Source organism: Perissodus microlepis, chromosome 14 (genome assembly GCF_051167445.1).
Source record: "Perissodus microlepis isolate ML-2025 ecotype Zambia chromosome 14, ASM5116744v1, whole genome shotgun sequence".
NCBI classification, from domain to species: domain Eukaryota; kingdom Metazoa; phylum Chordata; class Actinopteri; order Cichliformes; family Cichlidae; genus Perissodus; species Perissodus microlepis.
Window position 1 is genome coordinate 13,040,246 of NC_140474.1, and position 23,390 is coordinate 13,063,635.

Here is a 23,390-nt window from a genome sequence, read left to right on the forward strand (position 1 = left end):
CACAACGACTGGCTGATCCAAGCAGAGTCAGGCAGAGCGTAAACAAGGGATAGACATTATGACTTTTGACTATAAAACAAGATTATTTTTGAATTGAACTGTAATATTATGTTCTTAAGGACTCACGTTACACAACAAATGTTATGTTTCATGTGTCTGAAAAACAGAAAAATATCGTCCGATACACTGGAATGTTAAATATCGGCATCACTATCATCTTAACAATCTTATATCAGTCGGGTTCTACTAATATGGCAATGACATGGGAGCAACCCAGTCAGTTTAGGCATGTAGTCATAGTCGTGATGACCTGCTGAAGTCCCAAACAAGCACCAGAAAACGGAGAAGAATGACAATCTAAGAGACTTAGAAAATGGCATGGTTGCTGGTCTGAGACAGTCTGGACTGAGTATTTTAGATGCTGTGGATCTACTTGGTGTTTTGTTGGCACATTTTTGGCCCCCTAATAGCAACTGAGCACCATTTAAATACCACGGCTTAGCTGAGTACTGCTGCTGACCTTGTCCATCCCTTTATGACCTGTATTATGATGACCAGCGGGATAATGCACCATCTCACAAAGCTCAAATAATAACAAGCTAGTTTCTTTCACATGACACGGAGTTTGTTCTAATCAAATGGCTTCAACAGTCACGGGATCTCTGTCCAGTGTGTATGTGCACTGTGTGATGCTATCAGGTCAAAATGGACCAAAATCTTTGAGTAATGATTAAAAAGGCAGAAGGGGGATCAAACCAGTAATACCAAGATGTAACCAATAAAGTAGCCAGTGAAGGGACACTGCAAGTAAGTAAAAAATAGCAACTAAAAATCCCATTTAAGCTAAACTACAGAAATATTATCAGCAAATGTACAAAAATGTTCAAATCAAAAATGCCCCGGTGAGTGACATTAGTAGATTGTTAATACTGCAGCTAATTTTATTATTATTATTGTTAGATTTGTCAGCGTGTACTGAGATAATGTTGAGAAACACAAGACAGAAGAACACATCTGCTACAAATATTTGTACTTTTCGCCTCATTGGGCTTCCAACAACTTACTCAAATGAAATTATCTGTGAACCTTAAAAAGGGAAATGAGAGACATCAGAAACATGGCGAGATCCTAAATTAGACCCAAAATACAAACAACATCTGCTTTTTCCAATAACGTCTCATATTATTCTTTGCTTTTATGAACGTCTCGATGCATGCTCAATAATCCACGTATGGAAATCTCGCACAGTGGAATTTGCTGGATGCAGTGTTTTCACTGGGAGACGTGTTTCATCACTCATCCAAGTGACTTTTTCAGCCTCTTTTCAGTGGGAGAAATGTTTCATCGCTCATCAAAGAGACCAGAAAAAGTCACTTTGATGAGCGATGAAACATTGCTCCCACTGAAAACACGGCAAACCCGATGAACAGAATCCACTTTCAACGTTTTAATGAATGTTCCAGTTCTGAAAAGTGAGCGGTTCTTAAGTAACAGTTCATGTGTCAGATATGAGGAAGCAGAAGTATAAAGCAGTAGTTTAATGGACCCCAAATGTGTATACAAGTACAGCATGTGACTAAATGCTCACAGTCACTTAACTATTGGCAAGAAACAAAAGCAATAGTTGTGTCTTTTTGAATGCTTGTTTCCCAAAAGAAAACCAATTTGTAATTTAAAAAATCCACAGAGGACTGTTAAATTTAATACTTCAACACAACCTTCAAAGTAGAGTTTCTGTAAAATCTGTTTTTATGGGTTTTACAATAAAAATGGGAAAAAAAGTCATCTTTACTGGACAATATTTGAGAAATATAATTTTCAGCATAATCAAAGACTCCCTTGTGCTAAACCGATAAGATAATTATGACTTATTTTGCCGCGAATCTCGACAAAAAAAGCAGATCAGACTCACCTTCTCCACTCGGAGTGGGTATCCATCTTTCTCCCACTTCACTGATGTCACAGGTGGGTTTGCATCCACCGGGCAGCGGATTATGCCTGGCAGTTTCCGTGGGACGTAGATGACCGGGGGCATGTTGATCACTCGGGCAGGGTCTGGACGACAAATAAGGGTCGGGTGATAAATCGATAAACTATAAATAACTGTTAATTTCTGAAAATGTTTGATTCAACATGTTTTGATTAACAAAAAAATCAAACATGTTTATAAAGCTTCCCAGATTAGGAAGATTCACAGCTAGAAGTGTTAGCGTCTTATCAATTTTCTTAATGCCTATCACTGCCAAATTTAGGAACACATAAACAGAGGCAGGTAAAATCAGCATTAACATATTTTTAAAAGTGCAGCATGTGGCATTTCTGTCAAAACTAATATCTTCACAACTCGTTTTATATATCAGGACAAAAACATTTAAATTTCAAATAATTTACATGCAGATAAACAACAGCACATCACATATTCCATTCATTATTTTATATAAACTAAGCCAGGATGGAGACGCAAGGCGTGAAAAACCAAGTGCGCCCCATGATTCAGCAGCTTGTAGAAGTAATAACTTTTCTGTAGGACTTTATCGGTCTCTCACATCGCTGTGGAGGAATTTCAGTCCACTCGTCTTTACAACGTTGCTTCAGGTCATTGAGGTTTGCGGGTATTTGCTTTTGCTCGGCTCTCTTTAAGTTCTCACAACAGCATTTTAATCAGGTCGAGGTTTGGACTCTGACTGGACCGTTGCAGCATCTCGATTCTTTTCTTTTTCAGTCATTCGGTTGCTGCTGTGCTTGGGATCATTGTCCTGTAGCATGACCCAATTTCAGCCTTTTCAGCTTTAGCTGTCAGACAGACGGCCTCACATTTGACTCTTTGAATACTTTGGTATAAAGAGGAGTTTGTGGTGGATGCAATCAGTGCAAGGTGCTCAGGTCCTGTGGCTGCAAAATAAACCAACCCTCCCCCGCTGTATCGACAGTCAGGACGAATATTTGTGCTGAATTTTTGCGATTGGTTTGCAAAAGACATTCCTCCAGAAGTCTTGTGGTTAGTTCAGATGCAATTCTGCAAACCTATGATTTGGTTTGGTTTCTTCTAAACAAATAAATGACACTGCTTTATATGTCATCTATAATTGTTCATCTGAGGTTGCACTTAAATCATTTTAAGACCTGCAAAGGTCTGCTCCCAAACCATGAATCTACATCAACTACAACAAATAGTATTAAGATGCTGTTTCATAAATGCTTCACTTATAGCTGTTTCTGTTCATGTTTAAGAGATGAATTAAAACATCTCCGGAGCATTTTCAAGGACTGGGAAAAATCAGAGAAGTAGAAAAAAATCTCCTGACATGTAAGGAACATAAAAGAGGTGCTGAAAGGGGAATTAGTGGAAGAGAAGATTAGGCAGCAGCCAGCAAGAGAGTTCTCAACATAATCACTGCACATGCATGTGTGTGAGCAGCGTGCACAGGATGTGGTGAAGCATTACAGCCTCCAAAAGGTTTTTTAGTGTTCAATGCAAATTTTCTCAAGTACTATCGTTTCTTTTTTTAAGCCGAGTGAGTGAAATTTTGACATCATATTTCTGCACATATACACTTGCTAAGTTACAGAAGATACTTGGCTTCACATATAAAACCCAGAAAACATCCAGAAAACTATTGCACAACCCTTTAATTTCTGCTTTGCTAGTCCAAGAAGTTGTTTACTTTGAGTTAGGAGTGTTTTTCGTCTCTTCCGGGAGTGATTCTCAGCTGCTTCATACATTGTTTTACATGGACCATCAGGACATTGGTTTATCGCCTGCTGTATGCGAGGCTAGTGATGAAGTCAGTGCCTGCAGTGCTGTGAATCCCCCAGCTCCCTCTCATAGTGTAGCACAATAATCAATGACCAGCAGCAACTTGGGAGCAAATTAGCTCTGCACAGTGGACTTATGATGAAACGTCATGTGTCTGGGAGTGGCGTTCTTCTCTCATCACTCACAGCCACAATCAAAGGAGAGCTGGAAAAATTGAGTCTGGGGACGAGTTTGTCTCCATGTTTGTGCACAGGAATGAGGCTGGAGCCGGAATAGATTATAATCCAATTCCTAAATTCCAATGAGAGTGAGAAAATGGTCAAATCAAAACTCTGCTGCCTTTCTGCAACACCTGACCTTGAAATTCAAGAAGGTTACTTTGCATTACAGGAGCAGCGCAGCCAAATACTACAGCAGCCTCCAGCACGAGCAGACTCCATACTGCTGCTGCTGCTGCTCCTCACATGGCTCACTGTACCAGCTCCCCGCCCCTCCCCCTCCCACTTTGTCGTCATGGCAACACTCACACTGAACAGTCAGGTAGGCTGATGCTGAGGGCGAGATACCGAGGCTGTTGCTCGGACTGCAGGTGTACTTCCCAGCATCCTCCGGCTTGACCCGGAAGATGATAAGGGTGCCGTCGATGAGAATGCGCACTCGGAGCTTCAGATCGCTGCAAGAAGACACAGACGTTTTATCACAGCGTGTTACTGAAGCACACCGACAGGACAGGGCACACATCTACGGAGCTAAATTACATCAAGGTGCCATAAGAGAGCAGCAGAGAGTCAAACAGAAGCCAGCTGAGAGGGGTCCAAAGAACACTCTGTACAAAGCGAGAGACTCAAATAAATCTGCTAATTGTCATAACTGCCAAATGGTACGGCCCTCGTGGTTTCCCTTTAAATTAAAAAAAAAAAAGACAGAGCAGACAATATTAATTTATTTTTCTTTGTTTGTTTTAAACAGATACTCAGGACTCACTCAGTCCTTTAATATTTAATTACTTTAAACTAAAAAAGCCTTTAAATAAAAAGTAAACGTAAAAAAGACCTTCAGGGCTTTGTTAATGGTTGATCATTTATTATACAGATGAGTTATCACATTTATTTAACGGGATGATATTAATACCTCTAGAAAAGAGCTGTTAAAGATTATTTTGTCAAACACTTAATTGGTAACTAACATATTTGTCACACTGAGCTTCACAAATTGTTGTTGAGACTTGGTATCTGCTTCCTCCTGCCTTCAGCTTATTTGTACTTAATGAGAGTTTTGAGCATCTACAAAAAAAGTTCTTTACAAAACAAATGATCATCAGTATTATTAAATATCAGCATCAGTAAATCAGTAAATTTCATTTAAATTAAATAGCAACAAAAAAATGAGAAACCCCATATATAACAGTTACATAACTTTGGTTTGAATTATTTAATTATTTGTTGCAACTAAATCAGGATCATTAACATTAATGCTGACTATATATTATTTATTAGTAACTAAAAGAGCAGCCAAAGGGTATTTTCACTCATTTCTCATTTTTTCTCCAACACCAAACAAGCAGCAAAAGTGAAAATGAGAATCAAACCAAGAGAACGCCAGAAGGTCACTGCCATAGCGGCTCATTTGGCTCACGATCCGTCACAGTTCACCGGTTAGGGTGAATACCCATTAGGCGAACACTGTGTGCAGGTTTCATTTAAGTTTAATCCAGAAGGAGTAGCGATTCCTTCTGAACTGTGGACGACAGGATGGACGACAGAAGTCTCCCCCTGGTATAAACTCATCGGTCTTTCGGCTGGATGAGCTAAAAGATGTAAAAATCACACTGGCCCTCTCTACAATAACACAGGCTGAACATTTGGCTCAGAACACATGACCGGATCTGTTCTGTCACACGCATGAGGGGATCAACAATTAACTATTAAAATTCATCATATGTAATCATATTTTATGTATAATCAGACTTTTGTGGAAATGTTACAGGTGTGAAATAAAAATGATGAGATGCTAAAAACTGTTCATTTTAGCCAAGAGCTAAGTGGTTGTAGCAATCGGCTAAAACGTGACATCACAAGATCTAATGTAGTCAAGAATCTTCATGGGCTGAAGGTGTAACTGTGAGCCAATTTTGGCTGCTCAAGTCCTGATCATGCAGGACTAGTTCACAGGCAAACAAACAGAGGATTTGTCTGCAGAGGAGCACACACCTGAGGCAGGGATAGCTAAGTCTATAAACACTTTTAAATAGATCAAGTCCTTTACAACTTGCTGGTTTTGAAAGGGAAAAGATCACTAAGCCAAATTTCAGTACCATATGGCACATATAGCCAGAGTGTTTATATATATGCACATGTGATTAATCATGTGATCATTTGCTAGCTGTTCTTAAAGGCTATGCTTTGCTGTAAGCTGCTTAAATTAAACGTGTCTTACTTCTAACACTTGGCAATAGGCTCTTGTTGTGCAACCACTAAAAGTTTGATCAGTGCATAAATTCTGACTGTGTCATCATAAAGTCCCTCAACTAAATCTTTCCCATCCTGTAAAAAAAAAGAACGAAAAAAAAAAATCAAGATTGACGATACAAAAGCTGTTTAAAATTAGTATGGAAACTTCCTCTGTGAAAGTCCTTCAGACACTTGTTTTCACCGCCAGTCAAAACCCTATTCACTAGTTCTTCCTTCCCACTTGTTCTGTCTGTCACTTCCTCACTGCAAAAGCCTCTCAGACTCTAAACACCAGCTCTGGGGAGCCTGCAGAGGTCCTGGCTACACTTCATATCATCACCGCATGAGAGGCATATGATGACACAAGGCCTGAGTCATGTGATGTTGTCACCAGAGCGCACTAACTCGCCTGGCACGTTCCAGACGGACCCCCGGCAGGCCCACTCTTACTGCCTCTGGGGTCACAGCAGGGCATGGCACACACAAACTAAATACCCTTGGACAGTCGCTCAAAACGCAGCACAGCAAAGGGCTCAGAGACCCGCAATGTCAATCACATCACAAAAGCTCAGGGATAAAGGCCTTATGCAGCTTGCATGGTGCTGATTTAAATCACTAAGTCTTAACCTCACACAAGTGCTTAACTAACAAGTTTCCCTACACTGAGAGCGAGAACAGCTACAGTACAGAAGTGAACTTGATCATAACTTTACTTCTTGAAGTAGACGTTGTCCTCTTCCCAAAACCAGGTGTAGGTGAGGTTGCCTGGATATGCCTCTGCTTGGCAGGTAAAGAGTGCATTCTGGGATATGTTTACAGTGACATTTTCTGGTGGTGAAACGATGTATGGAGGCCCTGAAAGAAACAGAAAAAAGTGTTAAAAGCGTTGAAGCAGGCAGTCTTTTTTTCAATCCACCTTATGAATGTTAATTCAAAATTTCCGTCTTTTTACAGCTTTGGTTTTCAACTCCATTTCAGCTTTTCTAGCTGCTAAATGGACTCAGGCCCATTTCCAGAAAAAGAAATGGAAAGATGGCACTGTCTTTATCTAGGTATATACTGTGTAGGCTTTGCCAACGCCAAAGAAGGCATTTTAAAATAAAATCAGCCATAATATTTAGTGCAGTGCTTGCAGTATACACTCATCATCCGTTTTTATGGGTGTTCAACTGCTTGTCGATGCAAATATTTATAGCAACTTTGGGATGTGGAGGAGCACAAGACAGCCAAGGTGTATCTAATAAAGTGTCCAGTGAATACTTTCTAATAGTTTCAGCTGGTTTCTGACATCTTTTGTTTGTGGATGAACAGTCACTGTCTAGAAAGGTTTGTAGCAGATGTTTCATGTCGCTTCATAAGCTTGAACTAATACAGTAAAGCTGACAGTGGATGAAACAGCGAGCACAAAGATGCTAAAAAGCACAACTTCCTGTGGATTTGTTCTTTGCACCACATAAGATAAGATAACCTTTATTAGAACCACGTGTGGGAAATTTCTAAAAGAAGAATAGAGAAGACAGCTACACTACATGGAGGCTTTCACACCAACTTTGTTCTTTCGGGTGCAAATCAGGGTGAGAAAAGGCACACACTAAGTAATATTTACAGCATATATCATCACAGTCTGATTTAAAATACAGTAAGCAGCCAGCTGTTGTAAACTTAATACTAGTCAGCATTCTGGTTTCGCATGCTGCACACTGTAACCTTTTTCATCTCCTGAAGTGCTCTAGATTTGCTCTTACCACTCAATAAAACAGCAGAAGCCATGAAAGGTAAGCTGTCTTTTATGAGAAGGCCCAGATACAAACCTCCTGTTTGTTCACCTCTGAGCATGCACAGCCTTTTACATCACTGTGCAGACGTCTCACATAACAATTAAAAACAGATCACCAGACTGAGAACCATGACTCCTCAGATGTCTCCTGGTTATTGCTCCGCGTGTGCGAAGTAATCGTGTCTCTTATTTCACGGTGTTATTCGTGGTGATATGCAAACAAACAACAGCATCAACCTTTTTTGTTTTTGTGGTTTTGGTCTTGTTATATTGCAAAAACACTGCAATGTCTACAAAACTACAATGAAAGATTTCTGTGCATTTATCATATACGCATATCATGACTGAGACCTCTTGCATGGAGATAAGAGAGAACAGGTATCGAATTGGTACTTCCACCAGAGGCCTGAAGCCTTATGCAGTTGTATCTCATGCACCACCAGTTAGAGTCTTCAGTAAGTTACAAAACAATCACCATGTTTGCAGTGTGTGTGTGTGTGTGTGTGCGTGCCTCCATTTACTATACTGCGAAGGAGTGGAGTTATTTCTCTGCTATGTTTGCACCTACAGAAGTCAAGCGTTAAAACACACCTTAAAAGCAAGATGCTCAGTTGCTTGTTAAATACACACTGTTAACTCCCCCAAGCCCCACTGTATCAAGAGACCGAGAGAGGCTGCTATCACAACCATCTATCTGATCTGTGTCTAGCAGAGAGCCTGGTTAATGGACCGGAGACAGACAGTGACGTGCTCTTAGACAGATCCTGTTGTATACACATGGCTGTGCACACATTCACATACAGAGGCCCCAGACTGAGCTATTGACTGCCCGATACAGACTCAGAAGGTATGTTACATACATCAGTACCCAAGAGGAGTGCAGAGCTTTGCCTTTAAGTATAAATAATGGAACCTAACTACTATATCGATGCAATCAGAGTGGTATGCCTCCGGTAGAGACGGGGAAAGATTTTTCTTTTCAATGAAAAATCTGGCAAAATATCAAAACACATTCGGATTCGACTTTTATATTTGTAACTTGTATATCTGTTTTACGCATCCTGAGGAGACATCACCTTGAACCAACAGACGGGTAGTGTGGAGCACTTCTCCCTGGTCGCTGTAGGCTCGGCATGTGTACGCCCCTCTGTCATCTCTGGTGATGCCAAGGATGGTTAGTCTGCCATCGTGTACCTGCAAATGAATGGTCAGGAGAAAGAAATAAACATCCAGCCTTTAAATGGCAAATTTAAAACTTAAAAGCCCTTGTTATGTTATAATTAGAATGATATCATATAGATGAATAGAAGTACAATTGTATAGTACCTCAAATGTGTTCTGTTCAGATCATGTAGTTTGTTAAATTTTACTACAGGTCAAAGTTTCACGCAAAAAAAAAGACTTAAAAGTCACAAGTGTGTCCTGATTTATTAGCTCCAGGTGTGATTCCTGCATATGGTCACCTTGGTAACGTCTAACTCAGTGTTACCGCACATCCCTGTGTTCAGGCACTGATGAGAACCAATAAGCGGCGAGGAAAAACACATTAACCAAACCTCATAAATTATGCAACAGGTGGCGAGAGGCTCTGTCCATTCATGTCACACACAGCTGTAGTCTGTCCATTCACACAGCTGAGCGGAGAATCTGCTACGCCTGCAGAATTATTGCTATTCATCTGTCTCTCAGATGCTTTATGGTACAAGCAGAGCAAACAAAGCAGAGCTTAACTTTTGCAAGGTTGTTGGGGAGCTGCATCGCCGTCATAACAATGTTAATGGCGAGATAACACCCTTGTGTGTGGCACACTTGGTTCTAGGAGTGTAAACTAACCACTGATTTAAGGTGAATTTATTGCTTTGTTGGTTCAAAAATGACTGAAGGAATGAAACTGTCTTTTTTTTAATAGAAAAATAATGCTCTCTTTCCAATTCCAGTTCACCTCCTTCACATGCAATTTACTTTAAATGACCTTCTCTTATTCAAGACTTATATAAAGGCTAAAATGAATTACATTAATCGTTAGCGGCATTCACTCTCTAAAATTGAAATTGAAATTTTCTTTGTGTGATTAGTGCAAAATTGTTCGGTGAGCCAAACTGAGCATGCTATAAAAGAATGATTGCAGTCCAATCATCCAATCATCACCCATCATCCAATCATCAGGTATTTTGGGATACCAGGTGAGAATTGGAGATCTGGTCTGAATTTATGTTTCTAAACTATCTATGCCATGGGGTATTGTAACCAGTAAGCCCTTCTGAAAACCTAAACTGTAGCTAGTGCCATAACATGATAGCTCCCTAGAAATGTGAATATGCAGCCCAAGCAGCTCACAACAACTGCGACTGGCCCACTCAGTACCCTCGTTTCCTCGTAATTCTAATGCTAACTAGTGCATTGGCAGCAAAATCTATGTAGGCTCTACATAGATTCAATGCAGGCATAAAAATTTTAAATGTAGCCAATTCCCAAGTGCATTAACCTGCATTATTTTTTAAATGACCAATAGGAGGGTTGTAAATAACATAGAGTTCTTTGGAAAAACAGCCTTTGGTTTCTTTGCTCTTTGTCTTGTTATGAAGCATGAAGCTTAATATCAACGGTGGCTACATCCATCTTTTACATACAGTCCATATTTGGACCGAACAGTGAAGTAAACTTAGCTTGTGTTTTGCTAAAGCCTCAGGCACACAGGCCTAGAGACTGTCTGACAACTGTCTGTCAGCCAGTGGTTGTAAGAAAAAATGTGTATTCTCCAACCAGTTGGCAGCTGTGGGAGGTTGCTAGCTATTGCTTGGTGAAAATGGCCACACAGTGGTACACAATTCTGCATGTTCTATGCAGACGATGAGCAACTACGGCAATCTGCCAACAAGCGCCAGTAACCACTCACCTACTGAATGGGGAATACACACTTGTTCCTAGTGACCAGCGCTTTCCAAGCTGTGACCAGTTGGTTATAAGGTCTTGACCAAAAGCCACTGTGATTGGCCCATGACCCTTACTGTGCAATAAGTTAGCACAGTAGAAGTGAAGCATGAGCAACCAAAATCCATTGACTTCTTGTTCTTTTAAACCAGAATGTTTTGGTCATTTGTCTAACAAACCACATCCATGTGACATTTAAGAGGTATGTTTAGCCAACATTGAGGTCCCACAACTTTTATTTTGAAACTATTTTTCAACCATTACTAGACATCGACAAAAGACCGCCATCTGACAGATATTCAGTGTTGAAATGTTTGCTGGAAACGTTCAGTCAGAGGCTGAGTGTAACACAAACAAAGACACTCATGCACAAAAGGTTATTTTTAGCTAGCTTGTCATTGCTAGCTATCAAGCATGTTTCGGGGACAGCGTGGTCTAGCATATTTTTAAATCCTGGCATTTGTTGTTGCACTGAATCTAAAAAAGCCAAAGAGTCTAAACCACTGTTAGATCAAATCATTAAACTCATACACACCACAAATGCAGCAGTGATGTTAACACACAGTAATCTTAACAGAATCTAAAGACGTGTACTGGTCGTCATTCTGATCCAATACTTTCTGTGCCATAGCTGAACTCAATCCAAGGTGAGTGTGAGGAAAGTAAGAAGAATTTCAACTTCTGTCCTATGCACTTCACTCCAGTGAGAATGATATTTGGTTGGCTGCCGCTGCCTTCCTGAGTTTTTTAGTCTTCCTTTTCAGTTTCCTGGTTACTTAACACTTCTTTTTTTCCGGGCTTTAAAAAAATGAGGAAAGTAAAGAGAGAAGAAGGAGGAGAATGTGGAGGATGAGTGTTTCTGCTCCTCTCTAACCCCGTCTGTCACATTCCTCCCTTTCTCCATGACGTCTCCATGGATCTGAGCATGTGGGTGAGCAAACATATCCTAATGCTCCCTATCGCACACACACACACACACACACACACACAGCTCTCCTCTCAGCACAGAAAGGAGCTCTCCCGTATTTTAGGGGAGATGCAGTGAGAAACAGGCGAATGTACGAGGGGGAGACGATAAATGCAAAGTGAGGTTATTAGAATTTGGCATTTGGCTCTCACTAAAGATTTTCCTTTTTAGTGCAACATTCATATTAGGGCTAATGTAATATTGATGCCGAAAAGGGGAGATTAATAATGCATCAGAATGTTGTCTAATCATTTACTGAGGGAATGGTGTTAAAGAGAGGCGACTGATGGTGGGGCAAAAAAGGCGAAAATGAAAGGAAACGAGGCCTTTAACAGACACGCTTCTGTGCTGCTGTCACTTCCTTTGCTGTATGTTACACAGGCAGCTGCGAAAAAGTGATAGCGCCTGCAGCAGACTGCAATATCAGACACATACGAGAATGTGAAGGCATGCAAGAACCTTTGAAAAATCCTAAAAACAATTACAAGCAGTATGAAAAATTACCATCGTTGCTACACTTCTTAGACACGATCAGCAATCTGCTTGCATCTGTTACAGGCATTTGTGCGTCTGGTGTGTGTGCGTTTTGTTTTAGCAATTAGCTGATGTTTGAATCAGCCTCCCATATCTAACTTAACTTTTGCAAGACTAACTCCAAAGATGAATTTGCTGCATTCAGGTGCAGGTAGTGCTTCTCATAGTATAGTGAGAGCAAGCGATCCTCCACTCCAGAGAAAGTGACACTTGCACCGTTCACTCAAGATTCGACATCCTATGGCTCTAATGCATCATCGCTCGTCGAAGCTTTTGCCGCTTTTGAATCATCTGTCATGGAGCTGTAGGTTGACTGTCTTTGATTTGTTGCAACTAACACCACAAACCTGATTTAAATGTTTGCAAGCACTGAGGCAGTGCCAGAAATATCCTTGCCATGACATCAGGCTGTCTGCATTTGGGAGTTTAAAAAAACAGTCAGGCATCACCAGACAACAAAGAGGGCTCAGAAATGTGAGGTGTGCCACTAAGCTGTGCTTAAAATTGTTCAGATTATGCAGGGTTTATTTTTATTTTTCCTAACGACATCACAGGGAAGACAGAACAGCCTGACTGTCAGTCATCCTGGAGCGATGACATAATTGTTTCCTAAATAGCCAAATATCTGCAGCTTTCCACTACTTGTACACCAAGTCTGTGGTGCAATGTTTTAAATGTACAAAAACGATGGGATGGTTTTGCTGTTTTTTCAGACTTCGGACAACACATCAGGTTTAGAGACTAAACCACAGCTCATGAAGCAGCTCGACAATAGGACAAACTGACATTAGCCCGAGTGAGACATAGTCCATAACATACTGTCAGTACAGATGGGCTCAGCGGATGATGCCATCTGTGCACAAACCCCACTTCTATTTTTGCACACAATCATAAATCTGAGTTATGTCCATGATATTTTCTTACCGAGTATTTTGCGTTGGTTGCAAGCTCCTCCCCCTCCCTCAGCCAGCTGATCATTGGTTTTGGATTTCCCTGGGCAGAGCAGCTTAGCGCAGTGCTTCCCCCTTCCTTCGCCTCCACGTATTGCGCCGGCGTCTCCGTGAATGAAGGTGGAGCTGGGGAGAACATAGGACAAGGAATTCTTGGTACCATCCCAGTATCCAGACAGAAAAATCTCAAAAGCTATTCTATGGACTGGCATAGGCCCTTTTCCCTCACTGCTTCTTAAGCACAATCATATGTTTTCGTTACATTGTTCTAGATTGACTGGTGCAGTTGATTGATTGGATTGATTCAATGGTAACCACATAACGTGTTAAAAAGACTTTTGTAACATGTTACTTCTAACTTTTGAGACTGCCTTACCTCATAATCATCATCACATGTTAAATACTTTGGTTCATTACTAAATACCTGCATATTACTTTAACATAAGCCTCACATGCAGCTTGTGTTTAGAATTAAAAGATGCTCATTTTTTATTTGGAGAAAGGTGGAAGAGACACACCAAATGACCAGGGGTGGAATCACACCTGGTCCTCAGTAATACTCTTGCAGCACCTGTTTAATGTGTTTGGCTACACCATCAAGCAAAGTATCTCTATGGCTAAGAACAACCTTACTGAGATAGCATGGTAGCTGACTTATAAGTGCAGTCCTTTTTTTTTCCTTTTCGTTTTGGAGAAGTTTGGAAAACTGTATTGTAGTTTGCAGTGCTGTTGAATTTGTGTTACACTCAGGGATTTCCCTAATAGCACAGCGAACTACAGGCTCCAAGATGACACAGAGTCATTGAATCAACACCAAGATGGCTTCAGGCATTCTGCCATTGGGCTCTTCTGCACGGCTGTTGTATTGCAGGCACATGTAGTACAGCTGTCCATTTTAGGGGGTATCTGTTTACAGCTGGTTGGGCAGTAGGATCACAAGTGGACAGCGAGTGGACATTTCCATTGAATACGCAATTGTAGTAATTTGAAATCACTTTACATCCTTAAGAACCTTTAATATTACAAAGAAAACCCCAGCAATGGGCGAGCACTTGGTGACAGTGGGGAGGAAGAACTCCCTATCAACAAGAAGAGACTTCCAGCAGAAGCAGGTGCAGCAATCTGCTGTGAGCAATTCTAAAGTAAAGGGAATGAGAAGAATAGAGAGGATTCAAACAACAAACAGACAAAACTACAAAGCACAGGCTGGATTAGACAAAAGTTAACTCTCCGGAGTCAACAAATGCGCTGGCTCATTTCAACTTCTGTCAAAAGTGCGGTTTTGTTTTAATAGTTTACTAGTTACGTACTAGTTTTTAATCCTAACAGTGGAAATGTGGATCTTATTGAGAGTTTGTTGCATGGAAGTCCTACACCAGAAAAACAGATCTGAAGGCAACAAAATAACCATGCTAATGTTGTGGAGACATCTTAGAGGCTTTTTAGATATTTAGATATTATAACACACATAATATGTGTGTTATATTTTAGATAATCTCAATAGATATTTAGGATTCAGTTAAATGTTTTAGTTTGATATTGCAAAGCAGCATTTGCTAGCAGTGGTTGGCGCTGCTCTCCCAAAGTGCGGGATAGGATTAGGGTTAGGGAGAGCGTATAGAAGTGTCTATCGTGTGTTTTCAATCTCCAGCTGACCCCACGTGACCCCAAGATTTCTGTCCACAGTTATTTTGACTGAGCAAGAACTAGCTAAGAAAACGCATCCAAAATGCGTCAAGCAAAGAAGAACATGTGTACGCATGATTCAACTGTTGAAGCTGTCAGGCCAAAGTCATTTGTGACTTTGAGACACAGGACACAAGCCAAAAAACCGACACATTGGTGACATATTTTCCCGTTGTGTTTTCGCTGGGCATCAGGACAAATTAGTGTTTACAGTACAAAAGATACAAGGCCAAATGTGTCCCACGCCACCTCGGCAAGTTGTTTGAGTGAGAATAATGAGCCTCGGCGGTCATTTACACTTGTATTTAGCACTGTCCACTCATGATCTAACTGTCCAAGACACATTTCAGAAATCTGAAGTAAATAGGGTCTAAGTCAAACAGGCATTCCTCAGATAGGACATGATGCAACACTTGCACAGTGGGACATGTACCAGGGTTGATAACAAGCTCCCCTGCAGGCTTCCTTCTTTTTGTTTTTGTTTTTTTAATTCAAAACCACTTTGTAACACTGCTGCATTTCCACCTGATGTATCCGAGCTTCGCTAAGAGTCACACGGGAGCTGTTCACCAGCTCCTGCAGGCCAATAAACTGTGGCTTCCTCAGCCAGCTGCTTTCAGTGGTTCAACATAATATTTTGATTATAAGTAGTGGCACTGTGTTTAGTTAAATAGGGGGAAAAAGGCACTGCTATACAAGTGGGTCACTGCTTGCCGCTGGGAGTGCTGCCATGCTTAGACTGCACACAAGCACCTGGCATGGAGTAAACAAATTGGCCGATTAGCACATTTAGACATCTGCCCGTCCATTCTGCCCTCTCACTCCCTAACACTCATTACATTATATGATACAGCAGATTAATGGAGATTCTAATAAAATGCATGACTGATTTACGTATCATGCAGTTGATGGGTCGGCGGTTACATTAAACGGATCATGATGCATTATTTTAGTTAAGAGGCAACCCTGTGCCACTGCTTCACTATGAGTTTCTGCATGTATAGTATGTCACTGATTGTCACTGGTGGCTGCAATATGTATGCAGCCAAGTACGTTTACTCAAGAAAAGCAACTTTAAGCTCATAAACAGCGACATGCTTCGGCTCCAGGACATTTTGTGTTTCTGAAGAGGAGATATCTCCTTTAATTTATACCAGTATTTCAGAGAGAAATATAGAAATATTTATAATAATACAGCTGGTGTTTCCTCTTTCCTACTTCATCAGTCATCTCACAACAAGTCCAATTCATGTTGTGATCTTCTTGACCTGACTGACTTCGTTGGAAACCACTCAACAAAACCAGATATTGGTAAATAGTAGAAAAATGCTGATTGCACTCTAATGCAGCAGCATTAATAGCACAATGCTGCTGCATTACAAACCTTGTGAACATTATCTGAATGTTGTGTCCTTAAGAAAGAAGAGAACATCCAGCAAAGACCTGGCACCAGATTTGAGAGAAAAATCTGACTCTTGACTTAATCAATCTACTGTTCACTGAAATCTGATCACATATGGTCTCGGTGGAAGGGTAGCCATCAATAAGCCATTCTTAAGGATGGGAAAAACAGACGATATTTCTGAGCTACGTCAAGTTACATGAGAACTGTGCTAACAAATCAGTGAGAAAACATGATGATGAATCCAAATTTGAAATTTATGGTTCAACTTGCATAAATATATACAGAGCTTTTGCAGTCATCTGTAAAACACGGTGGAGACTCTCTCATGGTTTAGATGGCATTTCATCCAGTACTTTCAGGGTTTGATCCACCATGCAATATCATCTGAAAAACATCTGATTGCCTTGGCTTTATTTGTCACCATGAGAATGATCCCAAACACAATGCCAATGCAGTAAAAGCATGCCGGGATAGAAAAAGACAGTGGAAGACTGTGCCATGGATTGGCCTCCCCACAGCCGGGTCTTCAACATTATTGAAGCAGTGCGAGATCATCTTGACAGAGAACGGAACAAAACGCAGCCAACATCCAAAGAAGAGCTTTGAATGTCCTTCAAGATGCCTGGAGAACTATTCCTAAAGACTACTTGAAGAAAAGGAAATTAGAACTGTATTGTTTTTGCTTCATATACTGCATTATCTATTTTCCTAGCAAAATATAAGGAAATGAGGGATGGCTCAAGATTTTTACATATAGAGTATGGGTGGATATATTTAGCAGGGAATATTTCTGCACTTTTACTCGTGAGACATTTGATTGTAACGTGGAAATTTTACAGCACTGGTACTTTCACTTAAGTGAATCACCTGAGTACTTGTTCCTCCACTGTAAGCGCTGTTATTAATTCTAATCCCAAAGCTTTTCTCAAGGGAATAAGCACCAGCTGACAGGAAATAGGTGGCATACATGGTGGTGCTGGTGACAGCAGCAGGCACTTTGGTCAACTTGGGATTTGTTTCACACCGTCAGGTACAGCTCATCACAGAGGAAGTGTCACAATACTTGGGGAACCTGGGAGTTGCTCTACAAAAAAAGTAAGCTGAGCATTAAATCTGCGCCCTACTTACAGCATCTCTTCATCAATTATATACATTAAAAGACGTTTGGAGTTCCCAAACTCCCCCTGTTCTTCTCTGTAGGCCACGCAGCACATCAGCAGATGGCCTGGATGCTAAGAAGCAGGGTAAAGGCTGTTCTTTTGAAGGCTTATTTACTCAAGACTGTGTTTGCGTCATTTTATTTCCTTGCTTGTTTTGGGGGTTTTTTTGTTTTCCTTTTCTTGTATCTGTTCCTAAGAGAATATGGAGAATTGGAGTACATATTTTCATTGATTTCACATCACGAGTCTCAAAGGTTTAAGTGTAAACTGCTGCAGAGAGAAGAAAGAGGCACTCGGTGACACTTTCCTCCCTCTTCTAATGTCAGCATACGTAAGTTACTCCACAGCGTCTCATGTGTAATTAAGAGGAGAAACAATGGGACTTACTTCCTCTCACTTCTTCACTGCCACAATCCCATCCATCTCTTTTCTTTAGGTGGACTTAGGTTATTTTGTAGATTAGATGATCATACTAACATAAACTCTTAACTTCAAAAACAAATGTGCGTTTATCTCGGTTTGTTGCTTTCCTCCTCAAACTTATAGAAAGAGCTGCGTGAGCACAAAAGTGCTTTTATGTCTGTCAGATTTGTTTTTAATTACAGTGAAAAACTGATGTGAGTCATCCACATTTGTCTTTTCTAGGCATATTTTTGGAATACATCATAGCTTTTAGGAAATTTGATATTAACTCTGGAACAGGCTGTGCTGGAAGTTATCCCTACTTACTATACAGTCTGAATTTTATTTGCATGTCTGAATCATTAACTGTAATTCTGAGTAATAAATGGCTGTAAGACTAGTTTCTGTTCATTTAAATTAATACTAAAACGTTTGTGCATTTCCATCACAGTGAGACCTTTGTGACAAAAAACATAATCATTCAAATCATCAACCAGTTGAATACGGACATTTTGAAACAACTAACAAATACAGTGAGCCTAAAGATAAAGCTTTCCTGTGCTTCGAGCCAGCGACAATATAGCAGCCTCGGTTATGATGAAAACTATGGAGACGAGTGAAAAAGAGAAAAGTCCTGTTGTCAGGCGAATTTACAAATACGCTGGAAAATGATGTGAATACCTGACATTTGTTTGTTCTATCAATCTGTTACACCTGCTTGTGTTTGCTAAGGCAAAATATGTCAAGTAAAGCTTCAGCTCATTCTGATTTATTCCAGCACCAGAGCACTTTATTTTCAGTTGCTCCCATAAGAGAAGACCCTGCAATACTTAATGCAATTAATGCAGTTTATGAGAACCTGAGAATAATTTTCTTAATGATGGAAATGTGAATATTTTAAATTGAAGAAAAGTGAATTTTTGATTGTGTGTGCTGCCAGTTAGACTTTTTAAAAAGAAATCAGTATTGGCAAAAATTCATATCAGCATCAGCATCCACAGGGCAACAATTACAATCTTAGGGTTGGGCGATATGTAAAAATTTTCCAATCGGCAATCGTCAGTCCAAGAATCGCCGATGAGCGATATATTCGCGCATGCGCAGACGTTTAAATTTCGATTAAAATTTCTAACGCTCTCAACCCATCTGGAGCGCAGAATGAACAAAATTTGGACAAACTGCCGAAATGCGTTGACAGAGACATTTCAGGGATTTTGCGCTCCACATGGGTTAATTGTTAATCGCGTAAGTCATGATGATGGCGCTGATAGCACTAAAAAAAATATAAAGTCGCCAATTTGAGGTTTCTTTGGCTTTAAACCAGATGAAAAAGGTAAACCTAAGGATGTAACCAAAGCGGTGTGCCACTTGTGCAGACGTATAGTGCGAGCAAAGTACTGAAACACGGCTAACTTGCAAGCGCATGTACGTGTCCACCATCCGGCTAAGTTTGCTAGGATTTGGGCGCACTCTGAGGAGGGTGCATTTGCTCGCAGATGAAAGAGGGTGCTGTTAAAACAGCGCTATTATTATTTTTTTCTCATGTTGACTGCTTCTATTAGCTCCTTCATTATTAGCAAACTTACTCATGGGCAAATAAATAAATAAATCGCCCTTGCAAAAAGACGAATATATCGTCGATATATTCGTCCAATCGAAACTTGCAGACAAGTTTCACTAAATAAGTCTTCACCCAAATTGTGTTCAAAATCAAATCTGTCATTTTTTATATAATCTGCGAATTGTGATGGATTGTGAGCCAGATAAGCTGCTGCATCACTAACATTCTGGTTAATACAAGCACACAGTTATACAAGAGTCATAATAGAGAAAGACATTTGTTAATTTTAGCTTATCATTTTTATCAGGGCATCTTATTCACCACACACACAGTATTTAATACATGTTGTATGCCCACCTCTAATTTAAATTTGCAAGCTGGGCTCCCATAAAGTCTGGATGGTGATTGTTCACCCCATACTCACCACAATGGACAGCACAGTGACTGACAAAGACAGATACACACGGGTAATAAATGGAGCTGACATTTGGGACCCAGTTGCATCGACCAAATGGGACCTAAATGCCAAGCCATCACTAACCCAGTGACATGGTGGCAAGGTCTGATTGTGTCTCTTTTTTTTTTCAAGTTTGAATATGCATGGATAAAATTAAAATCACATGACAATGATGGGGCAGTTTCTTTTTGCTTTCTTAAAAAGCTTACTGATGCTTGAGGACTATGCTTCTTACAAAGGCAAGAAGAAGACGAGGGAGGGAGAAAACAGAGAGAGAGTAGCCTTAGTGTCTTTTTCGGGCACAAGGCCTTGCCATCTGACACCTGCCACTGAGTGGGCATGAATTCCCTCTCCGCTTGGCAGGAAGTTAAGGCCAGTCACAGGAACTCAAAGACGCAGTATATGCAAATACTAACGGCCAAAGGAAATGAGTGCCCTTAGTGTCTGTGCCTAGGCCAGACGAAAATGGCACCTGCTTCCTTCACAGACCCCCATTTAGGGGACAACAGTAGCAAAAAGGCTTCATATGAACTCCCCTGTTAGATGTCTAGACGCTGAAACAGCTTTTGATTTTTTCATGAATGTCTGTCTGTTGTTTACATAACAAAACTCCAACTAAATATTTATACCAGCAAAACATGTCCATCTGTGAGTAGAGCTGTGCGTGCACTCTATCGAAAGCGGCATTGCATACATACATGAGGTCATACAAAATGCAGACATATAAAATGCCAAATATACATGAGATTCGGGGATATTATTAGATGTGTTGAAGCCAGAGGAGCTCTGTTTCTGTTGGAAGGCCTGACAGGAGTGGAGACCAGCACACGAGGGAGGGGAGGGGGGGCAGTTGAAAGTGAATATTGATGAAGCAGCTACAGAGATGCAGTATGCCTACACAACAAGACATTCATACGCACACGCCTACAGATGTTCACAAACTCCAAACATCACAAGAGTGCGCAGGTGACGCTCACTATGACCGATTCACCCTATCCGACATTAACCAGCAAACAGAGATTTCTTTCAGCCGCACACAAGCACGCGAAATGGGATGCTCTCGTGTCAGCTTTGAGTTAACGTCCGTTACACGGAGCACGCTTTAGAAAATCATTTGCAATGCCCGATGTACTAACATATGGCAAAACACAAATTCAAAGCAAAGCACCGATAATCACCATTTTTACAAAGTGATTATGCTGTGCACTGGACAGTATAAATGATTTTTTTTTTCACAGAGAATTTTGCACGCAGTGCAGTGTAATCACTATTCAAATACGAGAAAAGCATCTTGTAAAACATATGCATGATCAACTCAAATATGCATGACTTTCACACAGCTCTCATGCTCGAAGTTCACAGACCAAAAATATACATGTGAATGAGCCTGACAGTACTTTGTCTCTAAAGTCTCTCTAACAGCACAGAGGATTACAGCTTTCTGAACTTAGAGTCCTGTGACGCTTTAACGCAAGAAATTCACCGCTTTCGGTTTCTCTTCCAAAAGTCTGCTTAGGAAACATTCCCTGACACATAAAATCAGTAACCAAAAAGCTAACAAAAGAATTGCGACTGATAGTACTCCACAATCTCGTCTCTTGCACGAGTGTGCCGCGGTTTCTTTATTGCATCTTTGCTGCGCCGTGCATCTGCAGCAAGCATCAACTGTAAAACAGGAGCTTACTGCGAATATCTTTCCGAAAAAGGCTGAAACGCACAGAGTACAAAGGCATCGCTGCGCCGCAACAATGTGAAGACACACTTTGCACAGGAGTCTCTGCGCCGCTGGGGCATTCCTGAGAAATGCAAAGGTGCAGATTTTTTTTCCGCCTGGTCATCAGTTTGATAGCTCTCAGACTATCACAGACAATCCCTGCCGGAACCGCCTTAAACTAGACACAATCAATCCTCCTCTAACCAGGCGCTCATCCCTTTTTTTCCTTGAGGCCTTTTATAAAGGAGCTACAGGAGTGACCTAAAACAGTGCCTGACTCAAATACACTGATAAACTTGAATTTTTCTGTAAATGAAAAATGAGTAAAAGAAGGAGGCCTGTGAGCAACTAAAAAAAGGTCCAGTTAGCATTAAAAAAAATGAATGAAATGTAATATTTAAAGCAAAATAAATAAATAGATTTTTTCTAATAACAATGTACCATTCCCACAGCTTTAATTGAAATGCCAATGATAAATCTACGTGATTATCATTATCATAAAAACACACGGAGCTTAAGCCGATCCTCTTTTCTTTTTCTTTTTTTCTGTCTTCACAGACTCACACTTCCAGGTCAGAAGGTAGGCTGTTTGGCCAGATGACTCACCATTGACTGTGAGGTGCACCCAGCTGCCGTTGTGGAAGGTGTCGTACTGCTGCTCCAGCATCAGGACCCTGCACTCATACCAGCCCTGGTCCTCGGAGCGCACTGGGTCAATCTGCAGGGAGGCCTTCCCATGCAGAGAGGCTCTACCTGCAGACAGCAGGGAGGGAAAAAAGCAGAATTAACCACTTCAGTACTTTAAATTTATCTTTAGAGATACCACCATACACACACCCAAGAGCTTTGCTGGTCACCAAAAAGATCCATCATAGCAGCTGGGGGTTAAGTGCTTTATTTTAGGGCAGTGGCTGTAAGAGTGTGAGTTTTATTTCTGCTCTGACAGTAGTCCACAGCTCACAGTCGTATAACGCTTCTAAGCATGTTCCAGATGTTCAAAAAATAATATATAAAGATAAACTAAAGATTCATATATTTTCCTTTTCCTTGTAAGGGCTCCATAAACTCAAGCCTTTTGATCCGCAAAGTCAGGTATGACAAACTGATTCATTTTTGAGGTCTTTTTCAAACTGCTTACTCGTATTCAGGCACTACATCAGACTGGAGCCTTTCCAAGCACTAGATGGAAGGAAGGAAAACACTGGCTGCCAGTCTCTTGTAGAGCTAACACAGACAGACAGTCCCAAACACTTACTGTACAGTCATACTTACGGGCAATTTAGAGCCTTCAATCAACCTGACTTCTAAGTCTCTGAACTCTAAGGAAACACACACAGATATAAACAGCACGCAGAGTCGATTTGAGAGCAGAATGGTTTTGATATTATGAGGGAATATGGACATTTTCCGTCTTGACAGAAGCTTGACAGAAGCCCATAGCCTGCTTTAAAGAGGAGATGGTTATTTTAGTTTAATGTATGAGCGCAAACAGCTGTAAACAGCTGACCTAGATCCAGCTGAAGATTTCTTCAGTCCTCTTAATACACAATTAAAAGAATACAGCCGTAATTATAATCAGAAGAAACATTCTGACCAGTAGGCTTTTCCCATATTATGGGACCGATACTGGTTCGCAGGC

The 23,390-nt window shown here is 40.7% G+C and overlaps 1 protein-coding gene across 3 annotated transcripts in view; it reads right to left on the reverse strand.

The window, feature by feature from the left end:
- igsf9ba (immunoglobulin superfamily, member 9Ba) overlaps nt 1-23,390 on the reverse strand; it is a 75,412-nt gene that overhangs the window by 23,545 nt on the left and 28,477 nt on the right. For all 3 annotated transcript variants that reach the window (XM_084951213.1, XM_084951212.1, XM_084951214.1), the window contains exons 3-8: nt 22,358-22,504; nt 13,341-13,492; nt 9,061-9,178; nt 6,921-7,062; nt 4,285-4,430; nt 1,913-2,055 (exon numbers count right to left, since the gene is read on the reverse strand). In XM_084951213.1, coding sequence (XP_084807339.1) covers nt 1,913-2,055; nt 4,285-4,430; nt 6,921-7,062; nt 9,061-9,178; nt 13,341-13,492; nt 22,358-22,504 — 848 coding nt within the window. The remainder of the gene's footprint in view (nt 1-1,912; nt 2,056-4,284; nt 4,431-6,920; nt 7,063-9,060; nt 9,179-13,340; nt 13,493-22,357; nt 22,505-23,390) is intronic.